The 20,668-nt window shown below is 37.5% G+C and overlaps 1 protein-coding gene across 1 annotated transcript in view; it reads right to left on the bottom strand.

Annotated features, from left to right (window-relative positions):
- Nucleotides 1-323: 323 nt before the first annotated feature.
- LOC311302624 (uncharacterized protein) overlaps nucleotides 324-20,668 on the bottom strand; it is a 90,106-nt gene continuing 69,761 nt past the window's right edge. The window contains exons 7-8 of the mRNA XM_084428622.1: nucleotides 19,503-20,189; nucleotides 324-4,186 (exon numbers count right to left, since the gene is read on the bottom strand). Of these exons, the coding sequence (XP_084284748.1) occupies nucleotides 2,175-4,186; nucleotides 19,503-20,189 (2,699 nt within the window). The 3' untranslated portion in view covers nucleotides 324-2,174. The remainder of the gene's footprint in view (nucleotides 4,187-19,502; nucleotides 20,190-20,668) is intronic.

Raw genomic sequence — 20,668 nt, 5'->3', positions numbered from 1 at the left:
GTCTTAAGTTCAGCAGATCAACAACCTTGAGCAAACCATCAGTTTAGTTCTAACACGCCCTTCTTTAAAGGGGTAAGGATACTTAATGTATCCAATAATGAGACTAAGTTTGATACTTGCATGTCTCGCCCATTTGAATAAAACTGCCCTGATGCAATTTGTTGAGGTTCCAGTTGACCTTTGCTGATGTGGTCTTGATGAGAGAGAACCAGTGTGAGTCAGAGGGTCTTTGGTGAATGGAAAGAACAAGGCCGTAGCCTGGCACGCGCTTGGGGGTCTAGAAGACTGTGTGAGCCAATAAGAAGTTTTCCATTTGGAGGTAATTTCTTTACAACCCTTTGTGTTCAGGGCATTTTAATATGTAATTTTTAAGAAAATAATCTTCAAGATTCTTATAATACTAAAGCGTCACAATGTTAGCAAAATGTAATGTAAATTAACAAATGGGGGACAAAGATCGGAGTTTATAGAGACTAAACATGCTACACATATGATTGAATCAAGTCAACATCAAGTCTGAAACATTAATTGAAAACAGTTTAAAAGAGAAAATGAATACGGAAAAATCATGAGATGGGAAAATTAGATACATGTTTATACATTTCTCAAGTTGTTATATATAGTATATATAGGATTAAAAGGGTTTATTTCTCTTTCTCAGCAAGAATTAAGTGAGAATCACAATTTTCTGGAAATTCCTTTTAGGGTCGTAGACCCAGATTTATATAAGCCTGAGATGGAATGTGGATGCAGCGACATGTGGCATACGACCCAACCTGATGATTTTACCCGGTCAGAGGTAAAAAAAATAACTTCCATTATAACACAGCAAAGCGCAAAAAATAATAGATACATTATACTCATGAGGTATGTTCCTATTAACCAATTATTCCAATTATACACAAGGATAAAGGTGACACCCATCTGGAGAGGTCAACCCCAGGGCACGACCGGGGCAAGGGCAAGAGTTCAAGGTCAATTATAGGGCCATCAATCATCATTAATTATAGGGCCATCAATCATCATTAATTACAGGGCCATCAATCATCATTAATTATAGGGCCATCAATCATTAATTAGAGTCATCAATAATTTTGACACATGGTGTAGCATAATACTAGTAACGTCAACATGGAAGATGTTCGGATCGCATTCATACTTAACAAGGTCTGGCTATATAGCAGGCTGCCTACTCTTTTAACGCTCGTTAAGTAAGTACTTATTGAAATTAAGTACCTACTCATTGAGTATGCGGTTTTGGACGCAGCCAATGTGAGTTCACAGTGAGCTAAATGTGTAACCTCACTGTGTGCTTATATTACGGCCACAATGTGAGTCACCCCAGCTAGAAATGTTATTGGACGTGAACTCCAACATTGCCCAGACGTCAAATTTTGGTTGAAAATGAAAATTGGGTTGACGTCTAAACATTTGTTTGATGTCACACTGACTGCTGGGGAACTTCCTGCTAAAACTTTATAAGATTGTTTAGGGATAATGTTCTATCAATGTTATCATTAAACATGTTTCAAATGTTTTTAGAGAGTGTTATCCTACCTTTTAGGAGAACATTCTGGTAACAAAAATAAAATGATCTACAGAAAACACTGCAAGAACAAAACCCAATGCTCTCAAAACATTCATAGAACAATAACATGTATATCTGGGATGAGCTCATATTGTGATCATAGTTTGAGCACACAGTGAGAGCGCTGTGAGTTACACTTTTAGCTAACTGTGAACTCAGATTGATGACGGTGTGACCACATGGTGAGATCACTGTGAGATCAACGTGTTGACTGGGAATGATTATAATAAACAAATAAAATACAAAAACAAAAAAGCATAAAGAACATTTAAAAACAAATATACGGTTGCATTCTTGAGCTACACACACAGGGTGCTACTCAGAGTGACATTCAAAGTGTCCTTCAATCTTCATCCAGGGAAGGTCCTGCTCAGGCTGACACCAAATCTGTTATTTCCAGAAATATTAAGAAAATTGGCATATAACTGAACACACTATATAGCTAATCAAATTAATCTATTTAAAAAGTCCCATAATAATGGATGCCATGGGCCAGACTGAAAGAAAATTACATTATTATTTTAAAATTCATATGCTTTGAAAATCACAGAATAACACATTTTGTTTTTCTGTCTTTCAATTTCTTCTAGTAGCTCTTTTCTTTCTGGTCTAGTAGCTCTTTTCTTTCTTTTTCTTTCTGATCTAGTAGCTCTTTTCTTTCTTTTTCTTTCTGGTCTAGTAGCTCTTTTCTTTCTTTTTCTTTCTGGCCAAGTAGCTCTTTTCTTTCTTTTTCTTTCTGGTCTAGTAGCTCTTTTCTTTCTTTTTCTTTCTGGTCTAGTAGCTCTTTTCTTTCTTTTTCTTTTTCCTCTTGCAGGTGTTTATAGAGTTTTTCCAGTAAGTCATGTTGTTTCTGACGCTCTTCTAGCATCTGTTGAAGCTCCTGAACGTGCTGCTCTTTTCTCTCTCTGAAATCATTCAGTTCTTCGGCTTGTTTTCTGGCTTCATCCTCGTGCTTCTTCCTCATCTCTTTTATTTCATCTTCATGTTTGTGTTTCATTTCATCTCTCTCCTTCTCTTCTTTTTCTCTTCTCTTTTTCTCTTCTTCTTGTTTCAGATCTTCAATTGTTTTCTTCCATCTCTTTTTCTCTTCTTCTCGTCTTTCATCATCTTCTCGTTTTATTCTCTCCCACTCTTTTCTCTCTAATTCTAGTCGTTTATAATATCTTTTCATTTCAGTTTTCTTGCTCTGATATTCTATCTCTTTTTGTTCCCTTTCTCTTCTCCGTTTCTGTCTCTCGTTCTCTATCTTCTGACTTTCTTCTCTCTCTCTTCTAAATCTCTTTCTCATTTTCTCCATTTCTTCTTGTTTTTCTCTCAGTTGTTCCTCATGTCTCTCTTTTCTCTTTCTTTCTTCTTCTTCTCGTTCTCTCATCTGTCGTTTCTTTTCATCCTCCCATTTTCTCTGCTGGCGTTTAATTTCCTCTTGAATCTCTTTTCTGTCATTTTCAGCCTCTTTTATTTTTCTCTCCCATCTCTGTCTCTCTTCCTCTTCTTCTTTCTTCCTCCTTTTCTCCTCCGAATCTCTCTTTTTTGTTTCTTCTTCTTCTTTCTTTTGTACCTCAGCCAAAATGCGTTCTTGTTCATTTTTCATCTTTTCTTGATCTTGTCTGTATTTCTCCTCTCTCTTTCTATCTTCTTTTTCTCTTTCTTTTTGCTGCTTTTCATACTGTGATCTCTGCTGAGCTCTTTGCTCATTTTCTTCTTCTGATCGTTTCTGGTTTTCAATCTCTCGTTTCTTCGGTTCTGTTTTCTCTTTCTCTTCAAACTCTTTTCTGAGTTTTTCTTCTTTTTCTCTGATTTGATTCTCCATTTTCTTTCCCTCCTCATCTGCTCTTTGTTTCTCTTCTTCAAGTCTCTTCATCATGATTTTCATGTCCATCTCATATTTGGCTTGTAACTCTTCTCTCTGAGCCTGAATTTCTCTCTCTCTTTCCTTCATTATTTCCTCCATTCTCTTTTTAATGGACATCTCTGCCTCCTCAAACATGCTGTTAGTGAAGTATCGACCCTCATTACTGTTTTTCACTTCTTCTATCATGTTCAACAGTTGAGTCAGTTGCGTTCTGTCTTGTTTTTCTCTGTTATTGAACACCAGGAATCTGTTTCCACAATCTCTGATCAGTTTCTTCAGTTCAGCAGACTTACTTCTCTTCACATAATCCTCTATAGATTCATCCTCAAGATCGTCTCCTCTAGTGAACAGAACGATGCTGAACTGAGCAGATTTTGGGCCAAAGACCTTCTTTATCAGATCTATAGTGTCTGATTCCACCTTGGTGAATCTTCCCACACTCAACACAATGATGAACACATGAGGTCCAGGTGAAGACAGTGAAACACATTTCATTATTTCTTCCACCACTTGATCATTTGACAGTATCGTGTCAAAGAGTCCTGGAGTATCAACAACAGCTACTGATCGACCATCAACTTCACCAACTCTCTTTTCACAAACTGTTGTCACTGAATCTGTGCGTGATTGACTCACAAACTCTTTTCTTCCCAGAATAGTGTTTCCTGTTGCACTCTTTCCATTTCCTGTCCTCCCGATCAGCACAATCCTCAGACACTCCTGATCATCTGATTCACCTTCAGCACCTGAAATCATGTTATAATTTATGTATTACTATAATGCAGGTTTAGACTTTTTATTTTTACTCCCTTTTTGATTAAATAACACTGACATTTACTGGATTAATTCTAATTGTTTTCACCCAGTTGCAAATCAGCTGTGGGGTGAAATCTAACGTAGCACGGCGTTCGTGACTCGACTAGTCGAGACTGTTTTCCTAGATGATGCCTGTAAACGCGTAATGTAACAACTTTCTAATTTACAGTCATTAGCTCCGACCAACAGGAAGTCAGACATTTAGGTCTGAATGTGGATTTTTTGGATATTTCAGACTCTGAGTTTTTACCTACTCATCCTAAGGAACACGAGTAAAGTACAAATAATAAAGAATAGTTTAGCATCCAAATACATCGCAAATGTTGAAACATTTTGATTCTAATGAGAGGATTACATGAGCCCAACACTGCTGACCTTCGTTTTTATTTTTACATTAAATTTAAAGGATTTGTTGTGGAATATTTTGAGTGTATCATAAAATCAGAATAAGGTAAGTCAAGTAATATTTACTGTCTTTTATATATACTGTGTATATATATATATATATATATATATATATAAATATAGCTGCGAGCAGCGATGAAGGGCCAAAGCCAGCGGCACCGCCACCCCGGTGCCTTTAAGTAACTAAAGGCACTGGGGTTGCGGTGCCACCGGCTTGGGCCCGTAATCGCTGCTCGCAGCTATATTTTAAAATTATTACTGTCAAAATTAATAATAATAGTTTATTTTTTTGATTTAAAGGACTTTAAGTTTCATATCTTAAGTTTGTATTTTTAATATACATTATATTTATCAGAACTTTAATATATTCTGTTCTGTTGTGACAAAGTTAATTAAAAAAAAAAAAATTTTTAAACTGCATTATATTATTTTAGTAAGGCTGAGGACTCTTAAATAACTACAAATAACTAATGTTAGGGAAAATCTGTTCATGTTTTGTTACACGTTTCTGGATTTTAAAAAAAAACAAAAAACAAAAAAAACTATATATATATACATATATATATATATCGGCCGATATATCGGATTTTTAAATCACCAAATATTTGTATCGGTATCGACCTTAAAAATCCTTTATCGGTCGGGCTCTAATATTAATACTGCAGCAAATTCAAACGCGCTCTCTCTGGATCTCCCAGCGCTGTCTAGAGGTTTACTGTGTCAAGCAACACTATACGAATGCTATAATATACACTACCGTTCAAAAGTTTGGGGTCGGTAAGATTTTTTGATGTTTTTAAAAGAAGTATCTCCTGCTCACCAAGGCTGCATTTATTTGATTAAAAATACAAACAAAAACAGTAATATTGTGAAATATTATTCCAATTTAAAACAGTTGTTGAATATACTGTACTGTACTGTATGTGAATATACAGTAAACTGTAATTAGGGGCCAAGCACAGAATGTGCGTAGGCACCTATTGTATCTGATGGCGTTCTTATTATTCTGCTTCTTCTTCCACTCTGGAAGTCTATGGCAGCCCATAGAACCGCTTGCGGGAAAGTTATGAAATTTGGCACACTGATAGAGGACAGTCTGAACTGTCATCAAAGCAAATTTGGAGTCTCTAACTCAGTCCCTTTAGCGCCACCAACTGTCCAAAGTTTCACTCATGTTTATGCTAATAACTTTGGAACCATAAGGGCTAGAAACAAAATTATTTTCCCCACTAATTTCTTAGCTCAAGATGATTCGATTGCACCATATGAAGTCATTTGAAATCATTAAAATTTGTCCGCCATTTTGAATTCTCCGAAAAACCTACTTTTTCGAACTCTTCCTAGACCGTTGCTCCGATTTGCACAAAAATTGAACCAGATCATCTCCAGACCATGCCGACCAAAAGTTATGGAATTCATAAAAACGCTGCAAACCGTTCTCGAATACCGCGCAAATAAATTTTACATAGCACTTGCAAAAACAGACATAAGGCTGTATCTCCGCAACGCTTTATCGTATTCGGACCAATCTAGGTACATGTCATCACAAGCATGACTTGAGGCTACATGCTGCGTTTCGGCACAGCGCCACCTACTGGTCCAGAGACACTAAAAATGGCTATTTTTACCTATAACTTCTGAATGGTTTGTTCAAAAATAAATAATGTGATCTCGTTAGATTCAGGGAGTCATGCCGAGTCGAATGATATCCAATTTTCTCAGATCGGCCATTTTGAATTATGTGCTAAAATGCTGTATTTTATGAACGCATGAACGAATTGTTATGAAACTCGGTGTGGGTCATCAGTACGATGCACTGAAGGAAGTTTCGAAACAGCGCCACCTAGTGGTAAAATTACATTTTCAAATGCTTAGAACTCTGGCTTTGGTTGACTTATTCTCACGAAAATCATCTCCTTAGACTCCTGAATTGTTACCGAGTCCAACGATACCAGACTTGCCAGGTTTTGGCATATGGTTTGTGCAGCATTGAAATTTAGCGCTTAAAAAACATTTGCAGATATCTTCGAAACAGCCAGTCTGATCGAGACGAAACCACCGTCAGAGGTTTGGAAACATAGGTCGTTGGCAATATGCCAATGCCCAAATGCCCAAATATTGATAGTAAGGGGTAGTAAAATCCAATCAAACTCACGTGTGGGTCCTTTTTTATGTGTTTTTTCATATAAATGTCTATAATTAGATATTTTCACCAAATTTGACACACACATGTATGGGCTCACTCTGAGGACACATAAAAAAACTGTATGATTGTGCCACTTGTTGGCGCTATAATAGAACAAAACATGAAATTGCCATTGACTTCAATACAGTATTGTGATGTAAAATGCTATACTTAACGAATGCATTTGCTGTAACATTACAAAACTCAATAAGTGACATCAGCACCATGCCCTGAAGGTACTCAAAAGATTGCGAGACAGCGCCACCTTCTGGTCAAAAGTTATAACAAAATTTCCACAAATGCCAGTAACTTTTAAATAAATTTGCCTGTTGTAATGACACTGGACTTAATAAATTCCTCCGGTAGCAAGATAGCAAGTTTGCTATATTTGGTAGAACTTCCTGTCCGCCATCTTGATTTTCATTCAATACAAACTCCTCCTAGACCGTTTGTCCGATTTTCACCAAAATCGAATCGTATCATCTCCAGACAGTGCCGAGTAAAAGTTATGGATTTTGTGTCGATAGGCGAAACCGTTTTCGTATACCGCAGCAGCAAAGTTGAGGCATGATGCCAAAATGACTATTCAGGCTTTATATCTGCAATGCCTTGACATAGACACCAAACTTTGTATCTGTCATTGTCACTTCACTCTGACAACATCACATCGATTTTGCGATTTTGTAACTGCGCCACCTATTGGTTGAAAGTGATAAACCATTTAATCATCTTTTAAGTTACTGTATATGATTTTTCAGCCATTTGCCAAAAATCCTCTTAAAATGTCTTTAATTGCTGATTGTTTCAGTTGGTCTGACACTCTCAGCCATGTTGGCTATCTTGTCGTCTGCTTTTGCGCTTGGCCCCGTTAATGGCTGCTTGAAGCTATATTTTATTCCTGTGATCAAAGCTGAATTTTCAGCATAATTACTTGTTTACTTACTTTTATTATTACTTATTTAATTACTTACTTTTACAGTGTCACATCCTTCAGAAATCACATCAGTATAATAAGAAGATTTGATGCTCAAGAAACATTCATTATTATCATCAATGTTGAAAACAGTTATTTACATTTTTATTTCATGATGCTATGATGAATAGAAAGTTCAAAAGAACAGCATTTATCTGCAATCTAAAGCTTTTGTAACATTAAACCCTACCGTTTTAAAGTTTGGGGTCAGTAAGAATTTTAATTTTATTTTTGGGGGAAATAAATAAAATAAATCAATACTTTTATTCATCAAGGATGAGTTAAACTGATCAAAAGTTACAGTAAAGATATTTATAATGTTAGAAAATATTCTATTTTAAATAAATGCTGTTCTTTTGAACTTTCTAATTAGTTTCATCAATCATCTCGTTAATAAAGTCTTGTTAATGTCACACGTAAAGTTGTCCGTGTCCAGTCAAAAGTTTGCAAACATTTTTCATGTTTTTTTTTAAAAAGTATCTTATGCTCATCAAGTCTGCGTTTATTTGATTAAAAAATACATAAAAAACAGTAATATTGTGAAATAGTACAATTTAAAATAGCCTAACTGTATATTTTAAAATTGTATTAATTTCTGTGATTCATCATTATTTCAGTCTTTAGTGTCACATGATCCTTCAGAATTCATTCTGATATTAGGATTTTTTTTTGTGTTGGAAACAGTTGTGCTGCTTAATATTTTAAAAAAAACTGTGATAGTTTTTCAGGATTCTTTAAATAAAATATTAAATAAGAAAAGCATTTTTAAATATACATTTTCTTTTTTGGAAAGGATGGGTTAAGTGATAGTAATTAATTATTAAGAAAGATTTCTATTTTGAGTAAATGCCGTTCTTTTTAACTTTTTATTCATCAGTGAATCCGGAAAAAAATCAGGATCACAGGTTATAAAAAAAAAAATATTATCAAATCAGGATATTAGAATGATTTCTAAAGGATCATGTGACACTGAAGACTGGAGTAATGATGCTAAAAATTCAGCTTTGATCAAAGAAATAAATTATAGTTTAAAAGTATATTAAAATAGAAAATCATTATTTTAAATTGTAATAATATTTCACAATATTACTGTGTTTCTGTTCTTTTTATCAAATAAATGCAGGCTTCTTTCAAAAATATATAAAATAGTAATGTGTCCAAACTTTTGACCGGTATTTATGTTTATACATGTAGCACTGTGGTCTTGTGAGGCACAGCATTTAGTTCCTTCACATAAAGGAATTACAATAAAACAGACTGAAAAACAAAACCTTTGAATCTCCTCACATTGCTTTATTCAGGCTGCCTCACAGCACCTTGATGGAGCATTAGCCAATGGGGAGTGTCTTTTATCTGAAAAAATTATCTGAAAATTATCCGGGCTAATCGTTCACATTAAACAATAGATTGATTTAAATTTTGTAAGACACTTTTTGTTTGGAAAGGCAATATGCAGGTGGGCGTGAATGTCAAGTATATTTGTATAGCGCTTTTCACAATACAGATTGCATCAAAGCAGCTTCACAGCATTAAACCAAAATAACACAACGAATGATCCAACAAGGTCATGAATAATGCCCCTGATTCACACCTGAGAAGACAAAGGCCAGCATAATGACCTGCTGCATAGTAATGAGCCATTCATTCAGGTGTCACTGAGCCACAAGAAAGAATGCAAAGACAACACACACACACACATATATACATATATGTGTGTATATATATATATATATATATACATACATACATATATACATACATATATACATATACACATACATACATATATATATTAGTGGTGGGCATAGATAATTTGTTTTAATCTAGATTAATCTCACTGTAATCTTGGAATTAATCTAGATTAAAATGGCTCATTTGAATTCTGCCGAAGGCATTCAGAATATGTTTGCTACCCAAATAATGACTAAAGGGCACGTGTTTCTTAAATACAAAGTGACATTTAAAAGAACTTTTGTGAAGAAATGGCAGAGATTTTTTTAATTTTATTTTTATTAAAACTAACATAATAAAGTATGATTATTATTATTTTATTTTTTTACTTTGAGCAATGATGGAGCTATAATCGACTCTTCTTATGAGCATATAAAACAAAACAGCTCCTTGGAAAAAATGAAATGTAGCCTAATATTGTAGTAGTTATAAACAAAGGTCTATTTTTAGGTCAGATTAACATTTGAGGGCAGCAATTTTATTCATAATGTCAAAATAAAACCAACGTAATGTTACTTGAAAGCATTAGCCTATAGCCTACTATTCCTGACAAACTTCCATGGTTGCAGTTAGTGTTACTACAATAAATCCATGGTAAATGTTGCAGATCTGTGGACACTGGATAGTTCATTCATGGCACAATGTTTCTTCCTGGCTTCCACGCGCTGTTTGATCCGTTAATAACTAAGAAATGTGAATGTTTCTCACTAGATCTCGCAGCAATGTTATTACTTAAGTAGCGAATTCAAATGATTTATTTACTGGATCTCTTGATCAAGATCGCTCACGCTGCTTTGGTCCAAACTGATAAACAACGGTCCGTCAACCACACAATAAAAAGTAGCTCAGTTTCGTTCCGCTTACATTACGTTTGCCATTTGATGTCAGACAATGTTGACCAGCCTACATTTGAACGAAATTTTGGTCAGCAGGAAAAATGATCCAACGAACTGTTCGGTTTGAAAATGCGTACCGAACCGAATCCGCGCTAAAATATCAAGATGAAAGTCATCATAGCTTGCGTAGTATATACCCAGCTCCCAACCCAACTTTGAGAATAGATTAACGGCGATATTTCTTTTTATCGCCTGACAAGAGTCTCACGTTAACGCAGCACGTTAACGCCGATAACGGCCCACCACTAATATATATCACTGATTCTTGAGAGTCGGGACAAAACATGTCCCACATAGAAAAGTCTAATTTATAGCAAAAATTAAATCAGGAAATAGCATGGTCAGCTATATCCTTGAGGACCCCTTTTCATCTCCCTGCCTGTGGTGAATGCAGCACTACCACACATGCTCTGGTACATTTTACTTTTTTTTATATTTTAAACAAACAATGTCAATATTCCTATGGCCACAGCTGCATCATGTCAATACCATCTTTCTGTAAAAAAAATTTTTTTAAACCATAGTGGATTGAATTTAAGCATTTTAGTGAGGTTATTGGGACAGCTAGCAACTGAGGAAAAACTACCTAGCTGCAGTGTACAATACATATTTTGACGGGAAAATACATGCCTTTACGTCAACTCCATCAGACGTCAATTCAGTCAGGTTCTGTGTCTGACGGAGTTGACCTGTAAGCTGACGGAGTTGACAAATCCACCAATAACCTCTTAATGTGCGAATACAATATTATTTGTGAATATAGTGAAGGGTTAAACTGTTATTTCAGGGTTTTATTTACACATAAATGCTCATTCATAGCATGCATTACATTATTTAACCATACGCATCTGACTTGTAGATAATGGGCAGGCAGTGGTCTGCTTATTATAGTGTAACGTGTAACTTTGCCAGCACTTTAATATATATATATATATTTATACATGTAGAGACAGAGATAGAGATATGAGAAGCCAGTGTAGGGCTGAGCCATATGGCCAAAAAAATTATCACGATATATTTTTTAATATCAGTCGATATCGATAATTATCACAATAAATGTCAAATCTTTATTTCTTTCAAGTTTAAAGGCAGACTTTTGCTCCTAAGTGAAAGTTGTAGAAAACAGAGCGTTAATTGTGGTTTTAAACTACTCTTTATCTTTCAGAACATATCATGACAAACAGGTGAATATTTCACAAATCTGAGGTAAAACATTCAAATATTTTGTCAACACCGTCAGTTTTTCGTCAACATCATCAGATCTTTGTCAACAGCGTTGGATGTATGTATGTTTTTGTTAATTTTTTGGGGAAAATATTCTTCCTTCAGTTTATGTTGTTTTTGTAATAAAGGACCATCTGACCTACATCCTCTTATGCTTTATTTATTTAAGGAATTTGTTTTTACAATATTGAAATTAAAATCAAAGTTTGAAAATGCAAATATTTAGAAATCAGAGTTTTCAGAATAGTGTGAAATCACAACTTAAGTTTATATATTGGATTTTTTTTACATATCAGAGTAACTAAACACTATTACAATATACTTCAGAACTTTAGATTCTTGTTGGATTTGAAGAATTAAAATTGTATAGTTTTTAGTGTGTCTGACGGAGTTGACACAAATCCAGTTCTGAAGGGAAACATGTTTATTTCTTAAAAATGTGTTTTTATTTAGAACCTGTTCCTTTACATGGTTAAATAGCTAAGACCTTTCTCTGCAGAAACATATAACTCTAATTGATATAGTGTGTATTTTTAAAAAAACGTTTTTTTGTCCCGACTCTCAAGAATCAGTGATATAATATATATATATATATATATATATATATATATATATATATATATATATACATATATATATATACATACATACATACATACATACATATATATATATATATATATATATATATATATGTATGTATGTATATATATATGTATGTATGTATGTATGTATGTATGTATGTATGTATATATATATATGTATATATATATATATATATATATATATATATATATATATATATATAAAAACATACATACATATTACTACAGAATTGGTTCAGAGTTGGAAACACCTTGAAAAAAAAAAAAGTGTATTTTTCCACAAACTGTATGCTTGCAAATTGTATAATATCCAAGGTAAACATTTCTAGTAATTGTGCAGTTAATTCTCATTTGTATTTTCAGAAAGTTTTGGAATATGTAGGCTATTCTCTCCCCAAATTTGTCATTAATAAAACACAAAAATAATTTAAAGAGAAGGCTTATATTGACCTTTTAAGATTTTGTTTGCACCTTGTAAATTAGGTTTTGATGTGGCAGTAAAAACTTTATAATCTATCCAAAACGAAATGTTGTCTTTCATATTTCGTCTGTAACATATCATCTTTTATGATATATTAGGGCATAAATGTTAATTTGCTGTTTAATATGTTGCTTATACAAAGACATTTTATTTCAACGTATTCAGTCGATTTTTACTCATCTCAGTAGGCAATATAGATAGTTTGCTAAAAGTTAAACTAAAGATTAATTCATTCACACAGACACGCGCGAGCTGTAGTAAACAACAGCATGCATCTGTGCCGTTCATTCATAAACACACAGAAACGCGATTCAAATTTAAACAGTCTTTTGCGGTTTACAGACACTATTCCATATCGCGATTAGAACAAAGCACTTACTGATCTGCAGCTCCATCCGTTGTTACTCCAGCACGTTTGAGGTAAAAATTCCAGGATTATCACGATAGTATTATTCCTCACAGCGTCTCAACATAAAGTAGGCTACAGTGTGTTATCCAGCTGTTGTGGGCGTTGACTGGTTTGCATGTATTGCTTCAGATCATCTGCGTTTGAATAGCGCGCGCTCTCCATGGGCATGGCTCATTAACAGAGTAATGAACTGCGAGAACGATAATGAGAACGGCTGATCTCTCTCTTTTTATATAGATTACATAAACAGAGATTTTTTTTTTTTTTTTGAATTAGATAATTTAAAACTACACACTGACACAATGATTATAGAGATATATAGCTCATGTCTGAGTGAATAGTATTCGCTGAGTTTTGTTTAAGTTTAGAGATGTGGTCTTGAAAAAAACCCATAAAAAAGAAGACATTTAACAGTTTATTTTTTTCATATTTATTAAGCCTGTATGACAAAAAATGACGGAGTATTTTAAGTCTATTTTGCTGCTATGTGAAAAAAAAAACGAGGCAAACGCACCGGCGCGTTTCTGGTCCCCAGAGGGTTAATATTCATGGCCATCAAGACGCCTACGCATACAGCAGTGCTGACACAAAAAATGACTTACAAAGTTGTGAAAGAGTGGTCAAAATGAGTTTCACATCATCTTGTAGTAAAAATTCTAGCCTACAAGAATGAAAATGCAAAAGTCTTGAGGACAACATTCACTATGTGTTATATGGCCTTATCGTGGTGACAATTTCCCCCCCCAAAACTTACTAACCACGCATAATTTTTTTTTCTATAAAATGCAAACATGTAACTCCATTTTGCTCACATATTATTATGACCGCCGCTAGCGTAGCTAGCGAAAGCGGTCATATAGGGATTGTCAAAGTTTTTTTTTTTTTTTTTTTCGTCACCTTACTGAATTTTTCGTCAACGATACCAGGGACACCGAAGCACCGGGGAACATGAAATTTGGTGGGCATGTAGCCCCACTAGACTTCTAAGGAAAAATTTCGTTTGGTCCCCGGGGGCCACTCCCCCCCCGCGCTGGGCCCCCCCAAACCCCAAAAAATGCAGTTTTTCCTAAATAACTACCTGAACCGTGGCACCGAGGATGAAGAAATTTTTATGGTATGTTGGTCTACTAGACTTTTACGGAAAAATTTCGTTTGGTCCCCGGGGGCCACTTCCCCCCCCGTGCTGGGGCCCCCTTAAATTTTTTGTCAACGATACCAGGGACACCGAAACACCGGGGAACATGAAATTTGGTGGGCATGTAGCCCCACTAGACTTCTAAGGAAAAATTTCGTTTGGTCCCCGGGGGCCACTCCCCCCCCGCGCTGGGCCCCCCCAAACCCAAAAAAATGCAGTTTTTCCTAAATAACTACCTGAACCGTGGCACCGAGGATGAAGAAATTTTTATGGTATGTTGGTCTACTAGACTTTTACGGAAAAATTTCGTCTGGTCCCCGGGGGCCACTTCCCCCCCCGCGCTGGGGCCCCCGTAAATTTTTCGTCAACGATACCAGGGACACCGAAGCACCGGGGAACATGAAATTTGGTGGGCATGTAGCCCCACTACACTTCTACAGAAAAATTTAGTTTGGTCCCCGGGGGCCGGCCACCCCCCCCCCCCGCGCTGGGCCCCCCCCAAACCCAAAAAAATGCAGTTTTTCCTAAATAACTACCTGAACCGTGGCACCGAGGATGAAGAAATTTTTATGGTATGTTGGTCTACTAGACTTTTACGGAAAAATTTCATTTGGTCCGCGGGGGCCACTTCCCCCCCCGCGCTGGGGCCCCCGTAAATTTTTCGTCAACGATACCAGGGACACCGAAGCACCGGGGAACATGAAATTTGGTGGGCATGTAGCCCCACTACACTTCTACAGAAAAATTTAGTTTGGTCCCCGGGGGCCACTCCCCCCCCCCCGCGCTGGGCCCCCCCCAAACCCAAAAAAATGCAGTTTTTCCTAAATAACTACCTGAACCGTGGCACCGAGGATGAAGAAATTTTTATGGTATGTTGGTCTACTAGACTTTTACGGAAAAATTTCATTTGGTCCGCGGGGGCCACTTCCCCCCCCGCGCTGGGGCCCCCGTAAATTTTTCGTCAACGATACCAGGGACACCGAAACACCGGGGAACATGAAATTTGGTGGGCATGTAGCCCCACTAGACTTCTAAGGAAAAATTTCGTTTGGTCCCCGGGGGCCACTCCCCCCCCCCGCGCTGGGCCCCCCCAAACCGAAAAAAATGCAGTTTTTCCTAAATAACTACCTGAACCGTGGCACCGAGGATGAAGAAATTTTTGTGGTATGTTGGTCTACTAGACTTTTACGGAAAAATTTAATTTGGTCCCCGGGGGCCATTTCCCCCCCCCGCGCTGGGGCCCCCGTAAATTTTTCGTCAACCATACCAGGGACACCGAAACACGGGGGAACATGAAATTTGGTGGGCATGTAGCCCCACTAGACTTCTAAGGAAAAATTTCGTTTGGTCCCCGGGGGCCACTCCCCCCCCGCGCTGGGCCCCCCAAACCCAAAAAAATGCAGTTTTTCCTAAATAACTACCTGAACCGTGGCACCGAGGATGAAGAAATTTTTATGGTATGTTGGTCTACTAGACTTTTACGGAAAAATTTCGTTTGGTCCCCGGGGGCCACTTCCCCCCCGCGCTGGGGCCCCCGTAAATTTTTCGTCAACGATACCAGGGACACCGAAGCACCGGGGAACATGAAATTTGGTGGGCATGTAGCCCCACTAGACTTCTACGGAAAAATTTCGTTTGGTCCCCGGGGGCCACTCCCCCCCCGCGCTGGGCCCCCCCAAACCCAAAAAAATGCAGTTTTTCCTAAATAACTACCTGAACCGTGGCACCGAGGATGAAGAAATTTTTATGGTATGTTCGTCTACTAGACTTTTACGGAAAAATTTCGTTTGGTCCCCGGAGGCCACTTCCCCCCCCCGCGCTGGGGCCCCCGTAAATTTTTCGGCAACGATACCAGGGACACCGAAACACCGGGGAACATGAAATTTGGTGGGCATGTAGCCCCACTAGACTTCTACGGAAAAATTTCGTTTGGTCCCCGGGGGCCACTCCCCCCCCCCGCGCTGGGCCCCCCTTAACCCATAAAAATGCAGTTTTTCCTAAATAACTACCTGAACCGTGGCACCGAGGATGAAGAAATTTTTATGGTATGTTCGTCTACTAGACTTTTACGGAAAAATTTCGTTTGGTCCCCGGGGGCCACTTCCCCCCCCGCGCTGGGGCCCCCGTAAATTTTTCGTCAACGATACCAGGGACACCGAAGCACCGGGGAACATGAAATTTGGTGGGCATGTAGCCCCACTAGACTTTTACGGAAAAATTTCGTTTGGTCCCCGGGGGCCACTCCCCCCCCCGCGCTGGGCCCCCCCAAAACCAAAAAAATGCAGTTTTTCCTAAATAACTACCTGAACCGTGGCACCGAAGATGAAGAAATTTTTATGCTATGTTGGTCTACTAGACTTTTACGGAAAAATTTCGTTTGGTCCCTGGGGGCCACTTCCCCCCCCCCGCGCTGGGGCCCCCGTAAATTTTTCGTCAACGATACCAGGGACACCGAAGCACCGGGGAACATGAAATTTGGTGGGCATGTAGCCCCACTACACTTCTACAGAAAAATTTCGTTTGGTCCCCGGGGGCCACTCCCCCCCCCCCCCCCCGCCGCGCTGGGCCCCCCCAAACCCAAAAAAATGCAGTTTTTCCTAAATAACTACCTGAACCGTGGCACCGAGGATGAAGAAATTTTTATGGTATGTTGCTCTTAAGGGCCCACATCAACCTAGCCCATAATCACTCATTTGTGATTTGCGCCCCTCCCATAAAAAATGAAAATGCAATATTATTCTGCTTTAATCGCCCCTATCTTCAGTGGAGATGTTCAGAACTGCACCATATTTCATGTGTATGATTAACTTGACATCCTCTGGGGGTATCCTCTGCTAAGTTTTGTAGAATTTCATCCATGGGGGGGTATAAAATAAATTCATTTATGTGCACATTTAGTGACTGTACACTCATCGGCCTGTAGATGGTGCTGTTGAGCGAAGGGTTGCTGGTTTAGGATGATACTGTCACACACACACATGCAGGAATACAAACAAACGCAAGCATGCACACACACTGACATCCACACGCACAGACACACACCCATACACACACATACAAATCCACATGCACAGACACACACACACAAACACACACGCACACACATGTACGCACACATACATACACGCACAAACACACACACACACACACACAGACACACACATACACAAACACACACACATACACACACACACACACACACACACACACACACACACACACACACAGACAGACATACACATACTATTACTTTTTTTAGGTATATACATAAACACGCAATACAGCCAAATTACTCCACGTCATTTATTTTTGTGGAAAGCCAGTGCAGGCCTGAGCGGCGGTCATATTTTGTACCGCGATGCGGTACATCTAGTTATAGCAGAGTTTGTGCTGAATACAGCTAAATTACATGTTGGCCAATGGTATGTTATAAGCAGTGTTGGTCAAGTTACTTGGAAATAGTAATTAGTTACTGATTACTTCTCCAAGAAAGTAATCCAGTTACTTTACTGATTACTTATTTTCAAAAGTAATTAGCTACTTTAATAGTTACTTTACTAAGTTAATTTTCAAAAACATGAAATTAAAATGATACATTTGATTAAATTATATATTAAAAGCCAAATAAATAAATAGCCAAAGCTATAACTCTGTTTTCTTGTTAACCGAGGCTTACTGTCTGTGCTGTAAACCACAAATAATATATTGCATATTCAGCAGATCAAGTGCAGGAATAATGTTTGCCACAAAGTGAAAGCGCCTATAGAGCAATGCACACTTCATACGAATTAGCCTACATAAGCAGCCATTTCTTTATGTTTTAAATTGTTTTGTTTAAAAGACATTTCAAACTTTCAAACTTTCTATATACGCTGAGTTTCGGTTCATTTATGAGGCGAGCTCCAGTTCACGCGCGCGTCGGCGCCTCAGTGTCCTGATTATATTGTCTGCTATATTTGCTTCTTACTAGTTAAATACAGGCAATTGGATGATGAAACATTGATTCAAATTAAGATACAATTTATACAAAACGAAATTCACTTTAAAGAAAGGCTTTCTACAAAACAAAACTTAAGTGGTCAAAATCATGTCTTACTCCAAATGTCTCCCGATATATTGGGCATCTTATGATCCTATCTTACTCATCTCATTCCGTTCCCTTTTCATATAATCAACATAGATTAAATAAAACAAATAACATATTATTTAAACAATTATTAAACGCATGTTTAAGTTTAAGTTATATTTAGGCGTCACACCGCTCCGCTTTGCTCACATGCTCTGGTGTTTGCCTGTATGTGTGTGTGCATGTGCGTACATGTGGGGGAGAGGTGCGATTTTCGAATAATAATCAAATTATACCCAGCGATCTTCGAATATTATTTTTGCTTGAAATTCCCATCCCTAATGTGTATTTCAATGCTTTACAGGCTTTAGTGTGTTGTTTCTTTGTTTACGAAATAGATGTTTGAGCCTCGTTTATTATTAGTATCACTTTTTTTTTTTAACACCCCCCAAACCACCGCGGTGGTAAAAAAAAACTGCCACCGTCACAGCCCTAGGATCTAGACGGGAAGGATAACTCTGGGAGTTGGAAGGGGTGTGTCGCGATTCTGCCTTCTCTCACAGGTTCCTGGATCTGAGTGTCGTGATTTCGGTTTCATATCGCAAATCGTTATAGCCCTAATGGTTAAGTAACGCAGTAACGCAGCCTGCTTACGGGGAAGTAACAGTAATCTAATTACTGTTTTTGCAATTGTAATCCCTTACTTTACTCATTACTTGATAAAAGTAATCGGATTACAGTAACGCGTTACTTCTAACGCGTTACTGCCCATCAGTGGTTATAAGTATCTGAAATAAGCACAAATGTCAGGGCATATCAAAACATCAAGGGCCCCAAAAACACCTCAGACCCCAGAGGGTTAATGTTACTTCATTTATCTCTACGAGAAACATGCTCATTTACGAGATGTTCAAGAGATCTCATTTTTGATTTTTCTTTCCTATGGGAGTGTGCAAAGTTGTCATGTGAAGTTACAAATATTTACAGCTGATCATTTTATAATTTATTTTTAAATGATTGTATTGTCTTTATTTCTAATCATAACCATTCGTAAAAAAAAATATGTTTCAGTTTTGATAAATAAGCACCTGTAGCACTTCAAAGACAATCTCAGGACAAATGAAATATCCACTCACCGTCTGATTGAATCTTCTCTTGTAACTCTTGAATTTCATCCTCCATTCTCTTCAGCTCTGCTTTATATTTCTCCTCGGTTTCACGTCTGACTCTGTTCTCTTGAGCTTTCACATACATCTGAAGTGAATATGGTTCAGTCTTCATGTCCTCTATATAATCCAGTAGTTCTGGGATCTGTCTTGAGTTTTCGGGCTCCTTTAACCCCATCACTCTGTACTGACCTCCACAGAGACCGATTAACCTCTGAGAATCTGGGCTGGATTTGACAAACTCTGTCACCGGTCCTTCAACACTGAGATCTGTTATGAAAAGCACCATGAAGTGCTCTCTGGAGTAAAATATCTTCTGGATCTTTTCTATTTCTGCTTTGTCTTCATCAGTCATAGGACCAACAGGAACAATGATGAGGAAAACATGAACTCCAGGATCACAGAGAGACACACAGCGGAGAGTCTGACGCATCACTTCCTCCTCTGAGAGCTGATTGAGAGCTGGAAACTCCACCAGACTGATCACACGTCCATGTATCCTCTCCTCTCTCTTCACACACTCTTCACTGATCGCCTTCTGATGTGAAGGATTTAATCTTTTCCTTCGTAAATGTTTGGACACATCGACTTTAAGTGATCCATCACTTCCACATAGCACCAGGTTCAGCTTCTGTTTTCCAGAGACACGTTCTGACACTGAAAAACACATTAAGAGACTTTCAAAAAATGTTTAACACATCATTCAATTGATTACCCAGATAGCAACATTGTGTCTGCCCAGATCCGGCCCACATCTGGCAGATGTAGAATGATGATCTTGCAGTGGACTTCTGTGACTGTTTGTCAAACACATTTGCAGCAAAGGAAGCAGAAGATCAAGTGATGATGGTAACCTGTTGATGGATTTAACCATCATGAAATAACCTGAATCACTGATATCACTTGAATCTAATAAAATCAAACAAATGTGTTGCACTTTACATTACAATCCCTGTGTTACTGAAGTGTGATATCCAGTAGGGCTGCTCGATTATTTAAAAATTAATAATCACAATTATTTTGGCCAGTATTGAAATCACGATTATGTAACAATTATTTCACATGACTTTGGGAACTTGTTGTATTTGTAAAAAAGACACCTTTCAACAATTCTTAAAAAAATCGAAATTTGAACA

The sequence above is a fragment of the Rutilus rutilus genome, assembly GCF_951802725.1.
Source record: "Rutilus rutilus genome assembly, chromosome: 1".
NCBI lineage: Eukaryota > Metazoa > Chordata > Actinopteri > Cypriniformes > Leuciscidae > Rutilus > Rutilus rutilus.
This window is presented reverse-complemented; position numbering and strand designations above follow the sequence as displayed.